Source organism: Bos grunniens, chromosome 3 (genome assembly GCF_055505025.1).
Source record: "Bos grunniens cultivar Pamir isolate PY7600 chromosome 3, Bosgru_T2T1.0, whole genome shotgun sequence".
Taxonomy (NCBI): domain Eukaryota; kingdom Metazoa; phylum Chordata; class Mammalia; order Artiodactyla; family Bovidae; genus Bos; species Bos grunniens.
In genome coordinates, this window is record NC_141167.1 from 86,643,845 (window position 1) to 86,662,586 (window position 18,742).

At 39.8% G+C, this 18,742-nt stretch overlaps 1 protein-coding gene across 1 annotated transcript in view; it reads left to right on the forward strand.

Annotated features, from left to right (window-relative positions):
• EEIG2 (EEIG family member 2) overlaps window positions 1-18,742 on the forward strand; it is an 82,680-nt gene that overhangs the window by 40,332 nt on the left and 23,606 nt on the right. The window contains exons 3-5 of the mRNA XM_086391543.1: window positions 6,521-6,550; window positions 12,083-12,199; window positions 16,541-16,587. Coding sequence (XP_086247669.1) covers window positions 6,521-6,550; window positions 12,083-12,199; window positions 16,541-16,587 — 194 coding nt within the window. The remainder of the gene's footprint in view (window positions 1-6,520; window positions 6,551-12,082; window positions 12,200-16,540; window positions 16,588-18,742) is intronic.

The window sequence follows — 18,742 nt, forward strand, 5'->3', positions numbered from 1 at the left end:
TTATCTTTTCCGTTTTCAGGAAAACCAAGGCTCAAAGAGGTTGTTACTTGCACAAACTCACTTTGCTAATAAATGATAAATTAGGAACTCAAGCACAAATCTTTCTGATTTTAAACCCATGGTTTTTTTTAAATGTCATTTGTTCAGATATGTACTACAACATGAACGAACCTTAAAAACATACGCTAGTACAGAAGAACCTATTTTCAAAACAGAAATAGAGACACAGACATAGAGAATGGACACACGGATACCAGAGTTGGAAGGGTGTTGGGATGAAGTGGGAGAATGGGACTATACACACTGCTGCTGCTGCTGCTGCTCAGTCGCTTCAGTTGCGTCCGACTCTGTGCGACCCCACAGACGGCAGCCCACCAGGCTCCCCTGTCCCTGGGATTCTCCAGGCAAGAACACTGGAGCGGGTTGCCATTTCCTTCTCCAATGCATGAAAGTGAAAAGTGAAAGTGAAGTCGCTCAGTCAAGTTCGACTCTTCGAGACCCCATGGACTGCAGAGCACCAGGCTCCTCCGTCCATGGGATTTTCCAGGCAAGAGTACTGGAGTGGGGTGCCATTGCCTTCTCCACTATACACACAACTGTGTATAAAATAGGTAACTAATGAGAACCCACCGTATAGCACAGAGAACTCTACTCAACGCTCTGTGGAGACCTAAATGGGAAGGAAATCCAAACAAGAGGGGATATATGTATAGACAGAGCTGATTCACTTTGCGGTACAGCAGAAACTAACACAACATTGTAAAGCAACTATACTCCAAAAAACTTAAGAATGACGAGAAAATATGGTAAATAAAAGAAGCCAGTCACCAAAGATTGTATGATTCCACTTATACGAAATGTCCAGAATAGGCAAATCTGTAGAGACAAAAAGCAGATTAGAGGTTGCTCGGGGCTGGGGAGTGTGGACTTTGGATGGGAAGGGACAGGTAATGGATATGGGGTTTCTTTAGGGGGTGACGAAAATGTTCTAAAATTGATTGTGGTGAGGATCTCACAACTTTGCAACTGTATTAAAAATCATTGAATCTTAAAAAAAAAATAAATAAATGTCATTTCTGCTTACTAAGTTGAAGCATATTACCAATAATCTATAAAAATTATAATCTCAGATTGTTTCAATGTAGTACATTGTAAACTTAAAATAGAAGTATATGTCTCTCTCAGGTAATAGCCAAGGAATCCAGGGCTGGTAGAGCAGCTGTGACATCCTCACTGTATGATGCCCATTTTTAGATCCAAGGAAGTTGCTCTAGTCTTGTTATCTCTCCACCAGTGAGAAAGAAGGAAAAGCAGCGAGAGAACAAATGCATTCCTTTTTAGGGCATGACTCAAAAGTGCTCATACTGGTTAGAACTTAGTTACATGATCACAGCGAACTAGAAGAAAAGCTGCGAATGTAGTCTCTACCTGAGTGACTGTCAGATTCCAACATTAAAGAAGGAAAGAACAGATACTGGTGAACCACTAGTATTCTCTTACCATGCTTGGTATATGGAAGTACTTACTGAACTTACTGTATCTTATCCTAATTATTATGTAAAAGTGAGAACCCGTAAAGAAAAATTAGTAAAGCCAACTGTATAAATACTATCTGCATTGCAAAACATACTTTAAGATACAATGTTTAACCAAATATCTGGGCACCCCATGACCCAGTCTAGTTGACACATAAAATTAACTGTACAGATTGCCACTCACTCAGTCGTGTCCAACTCTTTGCGACCCCATAGACTGTAGCCCGCCAGGCTCCTCTGTGAAATTCTCTAGGCAAGAATACTGGAGTGGGTATCCATTCCCTTTTCCCGGGGATCTTCCCAATCCAGGGATCGAACCTGTACCCTCCCTCATTGCAGGCAGATTCTTTACCGTCTGAGCCACCAGGGAAGCCCTGAAAGTAAAAAACCCCTTTGTTAGATTGCGAGGGCTGCTACAACAAAGTATCACAAACTGAGTGGATTAAAACAATTTATTTATTGTCTCACAGTTCTGGAGGCCAGAAGTCCAAAATCAAGATGTCAGTAGGGCCATGCTCTCTCTGAAAGCAAGAAGGGAAGAAACTGTTCAATGCCTTTCTCTTAGTTTCTTAGTCTGAGGCTTTCCTTGACCTGGAGCTGTATCACTCCAGATGCATGGCTGTCTTCTCCCTTTGAGTCTTTGTATCATCCACCTGCTGTGCGTGTCTGTGTTTAAATTTCCTGTTTTTTATTAGGACACCAGTCATATTGGATTAGGACTGCATTTTTAACTTGATTATTTGTGTAAAGCCTCCTCTATTTTCAAATAGAGTCATATTCTGAGGCTCTGCGTATTAAGGTTTCAGTATTTCTTTGGGGAGAGCACAGTTAAATCCATAACAGACCCTAAAATTATAATAAACTTGGGAATTTATGCTTCTCAAATTAATGGACTAGCTTGTTACCAGGCCACCCTTCCCTCTGAGAAGGGTGAACTTTTCCGAAGAACTATACAAAATATTAAAAATAGCTGCTTGAAGGCATTAGAAGCTGCCTTCAGCAAGGATTTAAGAGGTTTAGAATCAAAGACCAGGGAAGCATAAAGACATGAGCCTGACATTTGGCCTTGGTTTTACCCTCAGAGCAGTTGCTAATTTGTAAGCAGCAGCTAAGGAGCTAAGCCAAAAGCAGTGATGGAGAGACTAAGAAGCTGAGCTAAGATGCTGGCAATTTTACAGGACTAAGGCAACAAAAATGGAGTCCAGAGCCCACTCACAGAAGGAGCCTTGGTAAATACCCTGAGTTTCTAGTTGGGACTCTGTAAGAGTTTCAGCCTAGAAAAATGAGTATAATGGCTGTAGATCAACCCTTACAAAAATTGACATTCAGCTTCCAATCAGCTTAGTCACTGCTTAAATGAAAGTGATAGGTTGACTTTTCTACTCGCCAGAAAAAAATGTTGTATCTTCTCTGGAGGAGAATAACATTACTCTGAGCCTAAAATTATTTCTTCGAGTTATCACGCACAGAAAGTTACCAAGCATCCAAAAAGACATGACTGCATGACCAAAATCAAAAGGAAAACAAGATGATAAAAACAAACCCATGGGAGATACATATTTGAGAAGATGTAATAAACTTTCTACAATAATTATAATTAGTTAAGAGTATGGAAAATAAGAGAACTTGAAACTATTTTAAAACTTGAATTTTAGAACTGAAAAATACAGTAACTACAATTTAAAACTAAGTAAATGAAACTAAATCTCAACAAATGTATTTAACAGCAGGTTTGTCACAACTGAAGAACACATTGGAAAATAAGACAGAAGAAAATATCAGTAGGGAGTTTGGGATTGACTTGTACACACTGCTATATTTAAAATAAATAACCCAACAAGGACCTACTATTTTTTGAAAATGGAGAGACAACAAGAGATAGATAAGGAATTATACGGATAAGATGAAATCGGCCAAGTGTTGATAATTCTTAAAGCTAATTGATGGGTTCATGGGGATTTATTATACTACTACTTCCACTTTTGTGTATGTTTGAAATTTTCCATAATAAAAGAGTTTTAAAAAATTATAAAGGAAGAAAGAAAATATAAGTGTGGGGCGCACAGAACAGGGTGTAAGACACAGAAAACAATATAAAGGTCTGACATATATATGACATATATGGAGCCCTGAAAAGAGAGGTGAGTTTGTGGAGATTGTGGCTGAGAATCTTCTAAAACTGATGAAAGATACTGAGCCACGTGTTCAAAAGTGTTGTGAACCTCATGCAGGTTCACAAGAAACAAAAAACAAATCTAACATGTTTAAAGATAGACCACCAGCCTAGCTGGAACATGGAACACATGGAAGTGGAAGTTCTTGGTGATGAGATTGGAGGCACTGGATCAGCAGGGCTTTATAGGAGTTTAGGTTTTATTCCAATTGTATATTTGGAATACATTTGTTTGTAATTTGAAATCAATTTGAGGATTTTAAAAAGGAGAGACATGATCTTCTAAGATGACTTTTGCTGCTGTGTGGAGGATGAATTGCAGAAGCCACTTAAGTGATTGGGATAGTTTGGATGAGGAACGCTTATGTTTTGGCATGGAGTTATAACAGTGGAGGTGGTATGATTCAGGATGTATTTTGGAGGTAGCCCCCTACTAATGGATTGGGTATGGTGAATGTGGGAAACAAAATTGAGAATAACTCTTAGATCTTTTTCTTGAGCATATGGGTAGATGATTCCGCTGTTTATTGAAATAGCAAAGACATGCATTGGAGCAATTTGGGGGGGGGCAGATAAATAGAGATCAGTAGACCTATTTTGACCACGTTAAACTTGAAGTGTCTATGAGACATCAGGGGCTTCCGCAATGGCTCAGCAGGTAAAGAGCCTGCCTGCAATGTAGGAGCCCTGGGTTCAATCCCTGGGTCAGGAAGATCCCCTGGAGGAGGGCATAGCAACCCACTCCAGTGTTCTTGCTGGTAAAGTTCCATAGACAGAGGAGCCTGGCGGGCTATAGTCCATAGGGTCACAAAGAGTTGAAGGTGACTGAAGTGGCTGAGCACACATGAGACATCAAGTGGACATCTCATGTAGGCATTTAAAATACTAATATGGAACTCAGAGGAGAAGTTCAGACTAAAGATTTGAGTTGTCGGCATACAATTCTTATTTAAAGCCATAGACCTGAATGGGATAGGTCAGCGAGAAAGTGTAGATAGAGAAAACAAGAGGCCCTAGACCAAACACTTAAAAGTGGTATTAAATTACTTAGCAAGTACAAGAAAGGAGCAAGAATTCATATATATCATTTCTCATATACTTTTGGCCAGATCTTAGTGACACTGCTATAGTACAAAAAGAAAGTGAAAAATGTAGTCAGTTACTTTATTTTGGGTAGCCAAAGCCCAGCTAAAAATAGAGGATTCTATTATAATGGAGAGGGAAAGAATGTATATTTAGGATGCAGCTAGCATACTTTCTACAGAGGTTGAATAAAGGAGTAGTAGGTCTTACAAAGGAGAGTGAGAAGTAGCCGGGGAGGTAAGAAGAAAAGTAGACAATTGTAGCACCTTGGAAGTTTCTAGAAAAAAAATCTTACTAAGAAGGAGGCAGAGAGCTATTTTGGAATTAAGTAAGATGAAGCCAAAGCCTTGGGCTTTAATAAAAATGGAGTTCATTGGTAATCTTAAGAGCCACTGCAGAGGGACAAGGAGCAAAAACCCAATTAGAGTTACTTTGAAGAGAGAGTAGGGTACAGCAAATTTTGGTAAGTCTTTTGGAAAATCTGGCTGTAGAAGGGAGCAAAGAAAAGAATTATCTAGTAGAGACTAGGATTATCTAGAAAAAGTTTTGTTTTGCTTTGTTAAAGAAAGGCACTATTACAGGTATGACAGTAACTTTATAATAAAGGAAAACTTGGTAATTCATAATGGAGTACACCTGGTGGCATGACTAAAGGGGCAGAGAAGGGGAGGGATAGCAAATATTCATGAGCAATAGAGTTTACCATAGATTAGCTCTCAGCTTATTTAAGTTCACCCCTTTAAAGATGGAAATGGTACATAATGCATTGTGCATCTTGGTTTATGAAAGATAAGATAACTCCATTCAGCAAACACATGTACAGAGTATATACTGTGTGATAAGCAGTGTCTAAGCATTTTAAATCTTGTATCTGTGTGATGTCCCAAATTGAGGGATTTGGCAAATTAATGTAGTTTATATATTTTAAAGTAAAGTGTTAAGACATCTATATATATTTTTATTATTTTTCACTTTTGCCAGTTTTGTTCACATTAGATAAGAGTTAGACAAGGAAGTTTCTACTATATTACCATGGGACAATGTTATATGTTTTAGGTGGGAAAAAGTAAGGTATATGTATTATGTTAAGGTATATGTATTATGTATATGTATTATGTTATTATAATACATATACCTTACTTTATCTGAGTAAAGGAATAAATATATATACACACACATATACATATACACATCTAAAAATTGCTAACAGTGGTTGTCTCTGGGGTGGGGATCTCCACTCTTGTTGAAATCTTTGTGCAATGTATTATTAATATGCTTAATTAAGTAAATAATTTAACCTTTCTTTGGTGATTCAGGTTATTGCAATGTGTCCAGAACACTTTTCGGCAGTTTCTTCTTCAGCAAATAGATTAAATGTTAGTTTGTCTTCTCACCATTTGTCTCCTTCAAATTTAAGTTAAATTCTAAATAAAAACTCTGGTTACTTGCCAGAGGGAGGTGGGGGACATCCAAATAGTTGGATTTAAGATCATCAGAACTTTAGTTTATACTTGAAGTGAAAGTGTAGTTGCTTAGTCATGTCCAGCTCTTTGTGACTCCATGAACTGTAGCCCACTAGGCTTCTCTGTCCATGGAATTCTCTAGGCAAGAACACTGGAGTGGATTTGCCAGCATATAAATAAATACCTACCTCAAAACTATTTGACATATATTTAATTTTAAATCATTAGTCGTATGATATCCTTACAGTGTTTTTTATCTTTGGCAGGAATTAAAAGGTGGAAAAGCTTATGCAAAGGTAAGTTGGTCTTCTTTAACTCTCTTGGAATTTGTAATATCCCTCATTGCCATTTATAAGCCTAAATATTAAATGGTTTGCTTTTCTAATTGCTGTTCAAGCATGGATGTTTTTAAGTGAGCAATTTGGAGATTAAATAGTTGGATCCAACAATAAATTATAGGCATATTCTTTATAAATGCTGATTATGGGATGTCATTAAGTTTAAACTTCCTTGCTAGAAGACAATCTCTGGTTTGCATTAAACAATAGCAACTGTTAATTTGGTTTCCCCAGGATGTAGTCTCATTCCCACCCAACCCCCAGTGGAATAGGACTCCCCACTCTGTGCTCGTTTAGCATTCTCTATACTGTCTTTGCCCTGGTGGCTCAGAGGATAAAGCGTCTGCCTGCAATGCAGGAGACCCAGGTTCGATCCCTGGGTTGGGAACATCCCCTGGAGAAGGAAATAGCAACCCACTCCAGTATTCCTGCCTGGAGAATCCCATGGACAGAGGAGCATGGCGGGCTACAGTCCATGGGGTCACAAAGAGTTGGACACGACTGAGTCACTTCACTTCACTTCACTTCATACTGTCTTTTATACTTTTATATGGAATTACTAATGAATGTGCTCACTTTTTGCTAGATAGAAGGAATTAGTAATTAATAATACTACCAGAAACCCACATACTGTCTTTTATTTCTAAACCTCTTTATTTTCTAAACCACATACTCCTCTTTTTTTTTCTGGTCACACCATGACGCTTGTGGGTTCTCAGTTTCCCCACCAAGGATTGAACCCAGGCCACAGTGAAAGCCCAGAATCCTCACCATTAGGCGATCAGGGAACTCCCCACTCTCCTTTTGTATTTCCAGCCCCTGTGATGGTGTCTCCTTCAATCCAGTCATCTAAGCCAAGAACCAGGGCACTAGTTTCAACTGTCAAATTACCAAACTCCCTAAAACTGGTTGGTTGCAATGTCAATTCAGATGCTCTTTGCTACAAGTAACAGAAAAGTCCCCTCACATAGAGGCTTTTTTAATCTCACAAAACAGGCAGATAGGAGATAGAGCTTCTCCAGAATTCACTGACTAGAGAATATCAAGAACCCATGTTATTTTGTTTTATATATTTTTTTTTCTTACATTCTCTATGTGATGGCTTTGTCCTTGGCTCGTCCCTTCAAGATCAGGAGGTAGCTAGCTGCTCAGGTTTTAGTCAACATATTCACATGTAACAAAGCCCAGCTGCTTTCTCCATTTATGTCTTTTTTTAAGTGAGAAAACTTCCTAGATGGCCGCCAGAGGATTTCCCCGTACCTCTGATTGGCGACAGCTGGATTATATGCCCTCTCCCAAACTAGTCATAGGCAGTAGGAATGGATGGCCATGGTCAGCTTAGACTAATCACAGGTGAACTATCATCTGGAGTCGGGTTGCTTTCCTTGTGCACACAGATGAGCTAAGAGTGGATACTTGAATAAAATCACGGCTTGCTAGCAAGGAATACCAAGGCATTAAATGGTGGGTAGGCCAAAAAAAAAAGAGTCTGCTGTGATTGACAAATCTTCATTTCTCTCTTACAAAAAGCTTTTGAAACCATCTCTTCTCTCTAGTCCCAAGACCACTGCCTTAGATTATGCCTTCATTATTTCTTATGTAAAACACACATTGGCCTCCTGTCTTTTGCTCTCTTCCTCTGTTGTCTCTCTCCAGTTCATTCTCTGTATTATTGCCAGGGGTATCATTCTAAAATTCAACGATATCATATCCTTCCTCCACTCTTAGTCCTCCAGCAGCTCTCTATTGCCTGTAAGGACAACGAAATGAAAAGTCCTCCATCTAGCATATTAGACTCGTGTTGGTTTACAGATCTTCCATCTATACGTGCACCCACCCACCCACAGTCACTCATCCTTACGCTTCAGACATACTGCCCTCTGAACGTTCCTGGGCGTGCTGGGCTGTTTTAGCACTTGTGCCTTGTGACTTGGTGTTTTCCCTACCATGCACGTGCTTCTGTCAACTCATGTATCATTAAGAACTCAGCTTAGTCATCCCTCCCCACTGAGAAATGTTCTTTTTCACTCTCTTTCTTGTAATTGTGCCTTCCTGTATCCAGCACAAGATCTATCACAGTTATACCTAGAATGTATGTATCTATGCCATTTTAATGAGACAGTTATCTCAGTGAAACCAAAGAGAAAATCACAAGGAAATATGGACTCTTGTATCTCATTAGAATGTAAGCTCTTTCAAGACAGTTGGGTTTTTTTTTTAAGGCCATGTTGTATGGCTTGTGGGATTTTAGTTCCCCGACCAAGGGTTGAACCTGTGCCTCCTGTAGTGGAAGCCCAGACCACTAGAGAAGTCCCAAGACAGTTCTTACCCGTGTTGTTCATGACTGGTTTTCAGTATCTAGAGCAAGGCCAGACACATAAAAAGTGTTCAGTAAACATTGACCTTAGTGTGCTTTTCTTCATGGAACTCACCAGATTCTTTTTTTTTTTTAATTTGCTTTATGCTTAGTGACACCGTAATACCAGCATTCTGGCAATGGATGGTAAGCCTTAGGGCTGTTTTTTTTTTTTTCCAAAAATATATATATAATTGCCTACCATGTGCTAAGCATTGTTCCTAGCACTACTCTTACGTGTAAGAGATACAGCAGTAAACTAAAACAGACAAAAACCCCTGCCTTTGGGGAGCTTACATTCTGATGAGGGATTGAGTGAGGAGGACAGACTATACACTAATAGATAGGAAATATGTACATACATGATGTGATGATAACTACTAAGAAGAATAACGCAGATGAAGTTAGAGGGGAGGGGAGGGAGGAGGCAGGCATGCTCTAGATTGGAAGAGCATAGAAGCCCCATTTAGAGAGATGACATTTGAACATAGACCCTAATGGAGGGAGAAAGAGTGCTAAGAGAAGCTTTAAGAAAGAATGCGTCAGGCAAAAGAACAGTGAGTACTAAAGACCTTGAGGTGGTCTTGACACTTTCAAGGAAAAGGATCTTGTGGCTGGAAGAGTAGATAAGGAGGTGAAGGGGAAATGACAAGGTGGCCGTGGACAGAGAATCAAGACAGTCAATGCAAATGTCTTTCAAGGAGTTTTGCTGTGAAGGGGGAGCAGCAGAAAAGTACAGTGGACTGGAGAGAGATGTGGGGTGAGGTTTTGTTTCCTTCTGTTCATTAAGATGGGAGAAAATCCAGCATGTTTGTGTGCTGATGGGAATGATCCAGTAGAGAGGGAAGAATCCCTGAAGCAATGAACTTGAGTAGGCAAGAGCAGAGTGCTTGACCTCAGATGGGAGCACAGCCAGCTCACTTAGGGTAAGTTTTACTTAAGTTATTACTTAAAGTAATAAATTGCTTTTATTTGTGAATGAAATAGGAGGCAAGACATCAGCAAAGAGTGTGGGTGGAAAAGATATTGGAGGTTCAAAGAGGAAGGCTCATATGTGAAATGACATAATGTGATAGGCATGATATGGCAGGGCATGTGGATGATGTGTGATCACACTGCCACGGAAGTCCTCACATGTTCATCTGGGTGTGGCTTTGCCCTGGACATCTCCTGGTTTTTTGCTGATCTCTTGGGCCAGAGTAATCACATGAAGATTAGGTATAAGTTACTTGTGGCTTACCGTGTTTCTGACTCCTGCCTTTGGAGCTTGTGTCCTTCAACTGATCTCTTAAGTTCTTTCCTTCATTCTTTTTGTACCAATTAAAAACTGCTAAAATAGTGCTTCAGCCTACAAGTAAAATCTTCATCTTGAATGCCATTCATACATGCATTTATATGCACTTTAAAGTGTTAAAGCAGGCATTTTAAAATCACAGCAGGGGGCTTTGCTGGTGGCTTAGTGGTAAAGAATCTGCCTGCCAGTGCAGGAGACATGGGTTCAGTCCTGGTCCAGGAAGATTCCACATGCCTCAGAGCAACTAAGCCCATGTGCTGTGCTCAGTCACTCAGCCGTGTTTGACTCTCTGCAACCCAATGGACTGTAGTCTGCCAGGCTCCTCTGTCTATGGGGAGTCTCCAGGCCAGAATACTGGAGTGGGTTGCCATGCCCTCCTCCAGGGGATCTTCACAACTTAGGGATTGAACCCAGGTCTCCTACATTGCAGGCAAATTCTTTACCATCTGAGCCACCAGGGAAGCCCAACTAAGCCCATGCACCCCAACTATTGAGCCTTTGCTCTAGAGCCCAGGAGCCACGGCTGATGAAGCCTGTGAACCTATAGCCTGGGCTCTGCAGTAAGAGAAGTCACCACAGTGAGAAGCCTGCACACCACAACTAGAGAAAAGCCCATGCAGCATTGAAGACCCAGCACAGCCAGAAATAAATATTATTTTTAAAAAAGAAAAAAGAATCCCAGGAACCTTTAAAAAAAACATCACAGGATTTGAAATGTATAATGCTTTTTATTATATATTCAGGGAGATGTGCTTAATTACAAACTCAAAACACTTTTTGTTAATAAAAGACTATATACACTTAGTGATATAGAATAAATTTAGTTTGTTCAAAAAATAATGATATAAGGGGGATAATTTTGGGGAATGAGAAATAAAGTTGAACAACATCAGAGGAAAGACCAGACAGTAATCTTTGGTAGCTGCAGAAAATGGGGCCCAAACTTGAGTAGTAATAAGAGGGAGGAATGGGGTTGAGCCAGGCTTTTGGGTTAACAGCAGAGAAGGCTGGTGTGGGGAAGGAAAGAAGAAGGCTTCATTCATAAAGAGAGATTTAGCTCAAGGGAGACCAGTGAGGCAAATATTGTGTAAGGTGGTGAAGGAGCAGGAGCTTGTACCAAAGCAAGTGTGTGATACACTTAGGTCGTTTTGCTCTCAGGTGGAGAGTGAGAACTTAATAATCTGCAACTATCTGTAGTCACCAGTGGTTAACTGGGAATAGAGCCAAACCAGAACAGGGAGAGGCGAGTCTGATCAGTTTTCTCTGTGTGTGTGCAAGTGATCAAGGTTGGTCTGTTAGTATTTCCCTTAATGTGGTGTGCTACTTGCAGTGATTTCCATTGTTTAATATACATTTTTATATCAACAGTTATATGTTTTAATGGGTAGAGAAAAATATATGGAGTAAACAAATCTGTTATTTCAGAGATCATATTACTGAAGACAAGAGTTAAATAGGTAATGAAAGTGAAAGTCACTCAGTCCTGTCCAACTCTGTGACCCCCATGGATTGTACAGTCCGTGGAATTCTCCAGGCCAGAATACTGGAGTGGGTAGCCTTTCCTTTCTCCAGGGGATCTTCCCAACCCAGGGATCAAACCCAGGTCTCCCACATTGCAGGCGGATTCTTCACAAGCTCAGCCATACGTTTTTACAAAAAGTGAGCCAAGTTTTAAGACATATTAGGCAAAGAAAAACAGGTATTGTTAAGTTGGCAAAAACTGCAAATAACCGAAGTTTGAGACAACTTGGGTAGAACATGGGTTGATTGTCTTCTTTAAAGAGAATATGATAGAAGCCTACTAGATATTCTATTAATATAATTCTCTTTCTTTTCATAGCTGGGCTTTGCAGATCTAAACCTGGCAGAGTTTGCTGGATCAGGAAATACCACTCGTCGTTGTTTACTGGAAGGCTATGATACCAAAAATACAAGACAGGACAATTCCATTCTTAAAGTAAGCACATTTCCAGATTTACATATTCAACAAATGAGATTCTCTGCCTTTAAATAATCATAGGTGTATATTGTCAGGCTTCTCAGGTGGCTCAGGGGTAAAGAACTCGCTGCGTTTGATTACCTGTGTCGGGAAGATCCCCAGGAGCAGGAAATGGCAACTCACTCCAGTATTTTTGCCTGGGAAATCCAATGGACAGAGGAACCAGGTGGGCTACAGCCCAGAGTCGCAAAGAGTTGGACATGACTTAGCGACTAAACAACAACAAACAATGTAAGGTCAAGATGGGAATCAGTACTAGGATCATAAGCTGGCCACACCACTAAAATGCACAGCACCTAGGAGGAAAAAACAATCCAAATTACAGAAGCACTGAAAAGGAACAGATGTTCACCTTCATGATCCTAAGGTGTTTCTCTTTGGTGCTGAGAACATTCAGGGAAGAATACATACAACCACTACAGCATGAGAGCTTACTGAGCAGAAGGAGCATCATAAATGAATGCCTTACAATGTTTCCAGCTCCCAAAAGGTGATTGCCAGCACAGCTGTGGTGGGCATATAGAAGTCACTGGGTTCTCTCACAAGTGAAGTGACAGGTGGAACTCACTTTGGACATCTGCCCTACTGTTTCCAAGTACCTTCGGAAGCTCTATACCCTGGGGAACCCAGAGGGAAGACACACTTCCGAGAGTTGGTGCCAGTATTAAATGAGACCAGTGGAGAAAATGTTTGAAAAGTACTTGGATCTAGTAAAACTCACTGGATGAAACTTTTGCTGTATTTTAGTTAGGTTTACCTAACTAAATTCGGTGAGTTACCGAATGATAAGAAAGGAAAATAATCCTGAGTAAAACTAAATAGTCTGAAGTTAGCAGACAAAAAATTACCTATACTTGACAGTTTTCAAACTCACTTAGCCTGGCACATAATAGATTCTCAAATCATGACTGTTGTTAAGGTTATTGTTGTTATTACCATTATCACTGGTATTTCCAGAAGAACATAATAAGATCCTATGGCTGATTTTTTTAAATTAATTATTTAAATTGGAGGCGAATTACTTTACCATATTGTAATGATTTTTGCCATACATTGACATGAATCAGCCATGAGTGTACATCTGTCCCCCATCCTGAACCCCACTCCCACCTCCCTCCCCATCCCATCCCTCAGGGTCATCCCAGTGCACAGCCCTGAGCTCCCTGTCTCATGCATTGAACCTGGACTGGTGATTTGCTTCACATATGGTAATATACATGTTTCAGTGCTATTCTTGCAAATCATCCCACCCTCTCCTTCTCCCACAGAGTCCAAAAGTCTGTTCTTTACATCTGTGTCTCTTTTGCTGTCTCGCATATAGGGTCATCATTACCATCTTTCTAAATTCCATATATATGTGTTAATATACTGTATTGGTCTTTTTTTTTTTTCTTCACTCTGTGTAATAGGCTCCAGTTTCATCCATCTCATTAGAACTGATTCAAATGCATTCCTTTTAATAGCTGAGTAATATTCCATTGTGTATATATACCAAAACTTTCTTACCCATTCATCTGCCAATGGACATCTAGGTGCAATGAACATTGGGGTGCACCTGTCTCTTTCAGTTCTGGTTTCCTCAGTGTGTATGCCCAGCAGTGGAATTGCTGAGTTGTATAGCAGTTCTGTTTCCAATTTTTTAAGGAATCTCCACACTGTTCTCCATAGTGGCTACACTAGTTTGCATTCCCATCAACTGTGTAAGAGGGTTCTCCACACCCTCTCCAGCACTTATTGTTTTTAGACTTTTTGATAGCAGTATGGCTGATTCTTAAAAGGCAGTCAGCAACTAGAGAATAGCATTTCAAAAAGCATTAGCAAAGCTTTAAGTTCTGGTCCAACAAAACAAAAAAACACTATTTCCAAATAATAGTACTCTAGGTATTCATTCCTTCATTCTTTTAGCTTTCAGCCAGAATTTGAGTAGCCAGAGGCTTAGGGAGCTTAGGGAACATAATTACAGCCACGTAGCGGGAGGGTGGATTGTGACATCAGGGCTCTGTGTTTGTTCTTAGACCTCTGGAGCCCTGTGTAAGCACTTCAGCTCTGCCCCACTGTTTCCTCCTCTATAAAAGGGGAATTTCAATAGTTGCCCCAGGGGGGCTGATCCTGAGGTCTGAAAGAGTTACTGTATGTGATTTTGCCAACACTCTCTAGTTGTATGAAATAGAAATCCCTTAGGTTAGCTCCTATAAAAGAGAGCTTTAGGTCAAATGCAGGGACATTTCACAGAGCCCTAGGATGGGAAGTTACAACCAGACCTGAACTTCCAGGAACTGAAAGACCTTTCTAGGGACTGTTCTTGGCTCTCTGCATTATAATTTCTGTCTGCAGACCAGCTTCCTGTGCTTACTCACAGCCTCCCTGCCTTCCTAAGAACGTCAGCTGCTAAGTGGTGTTGGCTTGCTATGATGTCAGCAAAATATGGGACGTGGAGGAGGCTGTTTTTAGAGACCTTGCTGAAAGGTCTTGGCCTGGTACGTTTCCCAAAATGTGTTTGCAGTAGTAGCCTCATGGTACGCTTCAGGACAGGATGGATGTTCAACAAGATGCTAACTCCTCCTTTCCAGAAAGTGGCAAGAACATTAGTTTTAAGTCACTTAGTACCTTGAAAGAGAAGCTGATCCAGCTGGTAGTAGACAGGGACTTTGAATACTTTTAAATTTTTATAGCTTTATTGAGCTATGATTCACTTGCCATACATTTCACCCAGTTAAAGTACACAATTGAATGGTTTTTAGTGTATTCAAAGGTGTGTCCAACTATTGCCATAATCAGTTTTAGAACATCTTCATTACCCCAAAAAAGAAACCTCATATGTGCTCAGTAGCAGTCACTTCCCACTTTACCCCAACTCTCTGCCCTTCCCCACAGCCCTCAGCAATCACTAGCCTACTCTCTCTCTGGATTTGCCTATTCTGAACATTTCATATAAATGGGATTATAGAATAGGTAGTATTTTGTGTCTGGCTTCTTTGAACTTAACATAATGTTTTTCAAAGTTCAGCCATGCTGTAGTATGTATCAGTACTGTGCTCCTTTTTATAGCTAAATAATACTCCATTGTATGGCTATACCATATTTTGTTTATCGGTTAATGGTCCTTCACTTTTTTAGCTGTTATGAACAGTGCTGCTATGGGCATTCATATACAAGTTTTAGTGTGGGCATATGTTTTCTTTTCTCTTGGGCATACATTCAAGAGTATATATGCTTGGAACAGAATTCTTGGGTCACATGGTAACTCTGCTTTTAACTTTTTGCAGAACTACCTGACTTTTTCAAGTGGCTGAAACATTTTACATTCCCATCAGCAGAGTATATGGGAGTCCAGATTTCTCCAAATATTGAGCCCTTTTATTCTTTAGCTTCTTAGAATGGGGAACTTCATAGATGACCCTGTGCATTTCATATTTCAGATGCTGCTAATAGGCATGTGGAGACTTGCATTAAGCATTTAGTCTTCAGGATAAACTTGTACAGAGATCCTCCAGAGGAAATGCCTTTACTCTTGGTGAAAAGCATTGAATAGCTTGGAGTGTCGGGAAGATCAGATATTTCTAAGCCTCGCATAATGTACAAGCTTTATAAAATAATTGCTGCTGAATAAAATTTTTTTAAAAGTACATTAATGCATTCATTCTGGTGCAAAGCTAGAGCAAAGGCCAGAAGCATTCTTCTCTTAGCAGGCCACCAACAGGCACCCCTAGAAGCATCATATGGCAAATGTGTTGGAGGAAAACATTCTAGACACTTAAACAACACCGGAATCTGGGAGGAAAGACATATAAAACAGACCGGAACAGCACAGAGGATAATTACTGGTGAAACCCTTGCCTTTTTTTTTTAAGAATTTTTTTTTACATGGATCATTTTTTAAATCTTTATTGAATTTGATACAGTATCATTTATGTTTTGTTTTGGTTTTTTGGCTGCAAAGTCTGTGGGATCCTAGCTCCCCAACTAGGGATTGAACCCTCACTCCTTGTATTGGAAGGTGAAGTCTTAGCCACTGGACCTCTAGGGAAGTTCTGTGAAGTCTATGCTTTTCATTTCTATCTTTTCCACTCTTATTTTTGCAGTTACAAAGTTTTGAATGCTAAAAATTATTTTTAACCCATGTCTGTATAAAGCAGCAATTCAATATTGGATATAACCCAATTCAGTAATCATTGTATTTAATTCTTTCTAAAACAGGCAATAGTGGATTAGGTACTGTGGAAGGTGCATAGATTAACAGAATGTGGCTTTTCCTCTTGAGATTTTTATAATTATGCTATTTCTTTTTCTCATGTTTAGGTTTGGATTAGTATGCAACTGATGTCTGGTGACCCATGTTTCAAAACGTAAGTTGGTGCTCAGTAAATGAGTTATTTGTCTGAAAGTATAACAGTCATATATTTATTTACATTTGCACGTTCATATTTTGTAGTGTTCGTAGACTAATACCATTGAAGGAATAGTTCCTCTTTTAGGAGACTGACCTGAACCTCATAGAAGTTACTCTTACTTCTTACCAAACAAACTCTCCACTTTCTAAATTAATTAAGCTATGGGTTTTTTGTCATCTTCAGGCTTTGGGTGAAATTATTACAAGGCAGAATTTTTAATCTGACCTCTGTGAACTTATCATTTCTTCAGTAAATACCTAATAGGTGCAATGTGCTAAGCCCTAATCTAGACACTAGACACACAGCAGTGAAAAAAAATAGATCAAGTCCCTGACATCTTAGAGCTTATAGTCTAAGAGGGAAAACAGACAATAAATGAACAAGTAAATATATGATATAAAGATGGCAATGAGTATTTTGAAGAAACATAGAGCAGGGTAGGAGGGCCATGGTGAGGAGAAGCATTGCTGTTTTATATATTATCTACCTGGTTAGGGTGATATTTGAGCAGAGCCCTGAGGGAGGTGGGAAGCATGCCATGCAGATATTTGGGGAAAGAGCATTTGAGACAGCAGTGACAAGGACAAAGGCCTTGAGATAGAAGTGTGTTTGGCAGGTTCAAGTAACTTCCAGGAGACCAGTATGTCTAGGACAGACTGAATGAAGAATATGATGATAGGAGATGAGACCAGATGATAAAGGTCTTGTAAGCCATTATAAATAATGGTCTCATAGGCCACTTATAATCTGAGTGAGATAAAAGGCTACTGGAGTGTTTAAAACAGAGGAGTAAAAATCATCAGACTTTTGGCTACTAGGTAGAGAATAGACAATTTGTGGGACCAGCAAAGGGGCCAAAGGTAGAAACAGGTACATGAGTTAGGAGGCTGTTTCAGAATTCAAGGCTTGGGGTCTGAGTAACTAGGAGAATGGTAGACACTTATTGAAATGAGAGTGCCTACAAGAGGAGCAAGTTGGGAGCTTGGATGTTGGACGTGTTAAGCGTGAGACCCCTATTTAACATCCAGCCAGGCTTTCTGAGTAGGCAGTTAGGTTTATCACTACAGTGTCCAGTAGGGAGGCCCAGACTAGAGATATAATTCAGAAATCATCATATCATCAGTACATAAATACTAATTAAGGCCATGAGCTTCGATTAAATGACCTAAAGGAAATGAGTTTAGAGAAAGAAAAGGACCACAGACTAAGGTATGGGACTCTCCTGCCTGTTAGAGGCTGGGGAGGTAGGGAAGCCCCAGCAAAGTAGCTACCAGACAGACAGGAAGCAGGAGGCAATGGAGAGTACTGTCCTGAAACCAAGTGACGAGCATGTAGGAAAAAGGAGGGAATAATTGGCTGTGTCCCACACTACTGAAGTAGGTCAAGGAAGATGAGGGCTGAGAATTGATTACTGGTGACTCTGACAAGCACTGGTGGAGTGCATTTAGACTACAGCCACACTGGAGAGGTTAAAGAAAGTTTTGGAAGAGAAACACTGGAGATAGTATAAACAATTCTTTTGAGGATTTTTGCTGCGAAAAAGGAACAGAAAAAAATGGGGTCCTAAATAAAAGCAATGTGGAGTTAAGGGCAGGTTTCTGTTTGGTTTCTTTTTTAAAGATGGGAGATAGCGCAGTACACTTGTATCCTGACATGAATAGTCCAGAAGACAAGGAGAAACATGGTTCTGAAGAGAGAAAGGACAATTGCTAGAATAGTGTCCTTGGATTATCAAGAGGGATCAAAGCAGAGAATATGGCTACAGATGCAGATATATGAGAAGTGGAAACATACAAAAGTAACTATCAAATTATTCCCGATTTCCTAATGATATAGGAAACAAGGTAATCATTGTTTACCTTGATAGGAAACAAGGTAATCATTGTTTACCTTGATGGGAAACAAGGATGGGAAAGATGGAGGTGGTGTTTGAGGAAAGAAGAAAATACATGTAAAAGTCTTTTCAGGGAGTAGGAGAGTGAACTGAATGGGAAAAGGCAGTAGGATGCCTGTTCGCAATCTTAAAAACACTTTATAATTAAAAATGAAAGTTAACCAGATAGCATTTAGATATCTGAGAAAAATATGTTTAGAAAAGTAAACAATTACT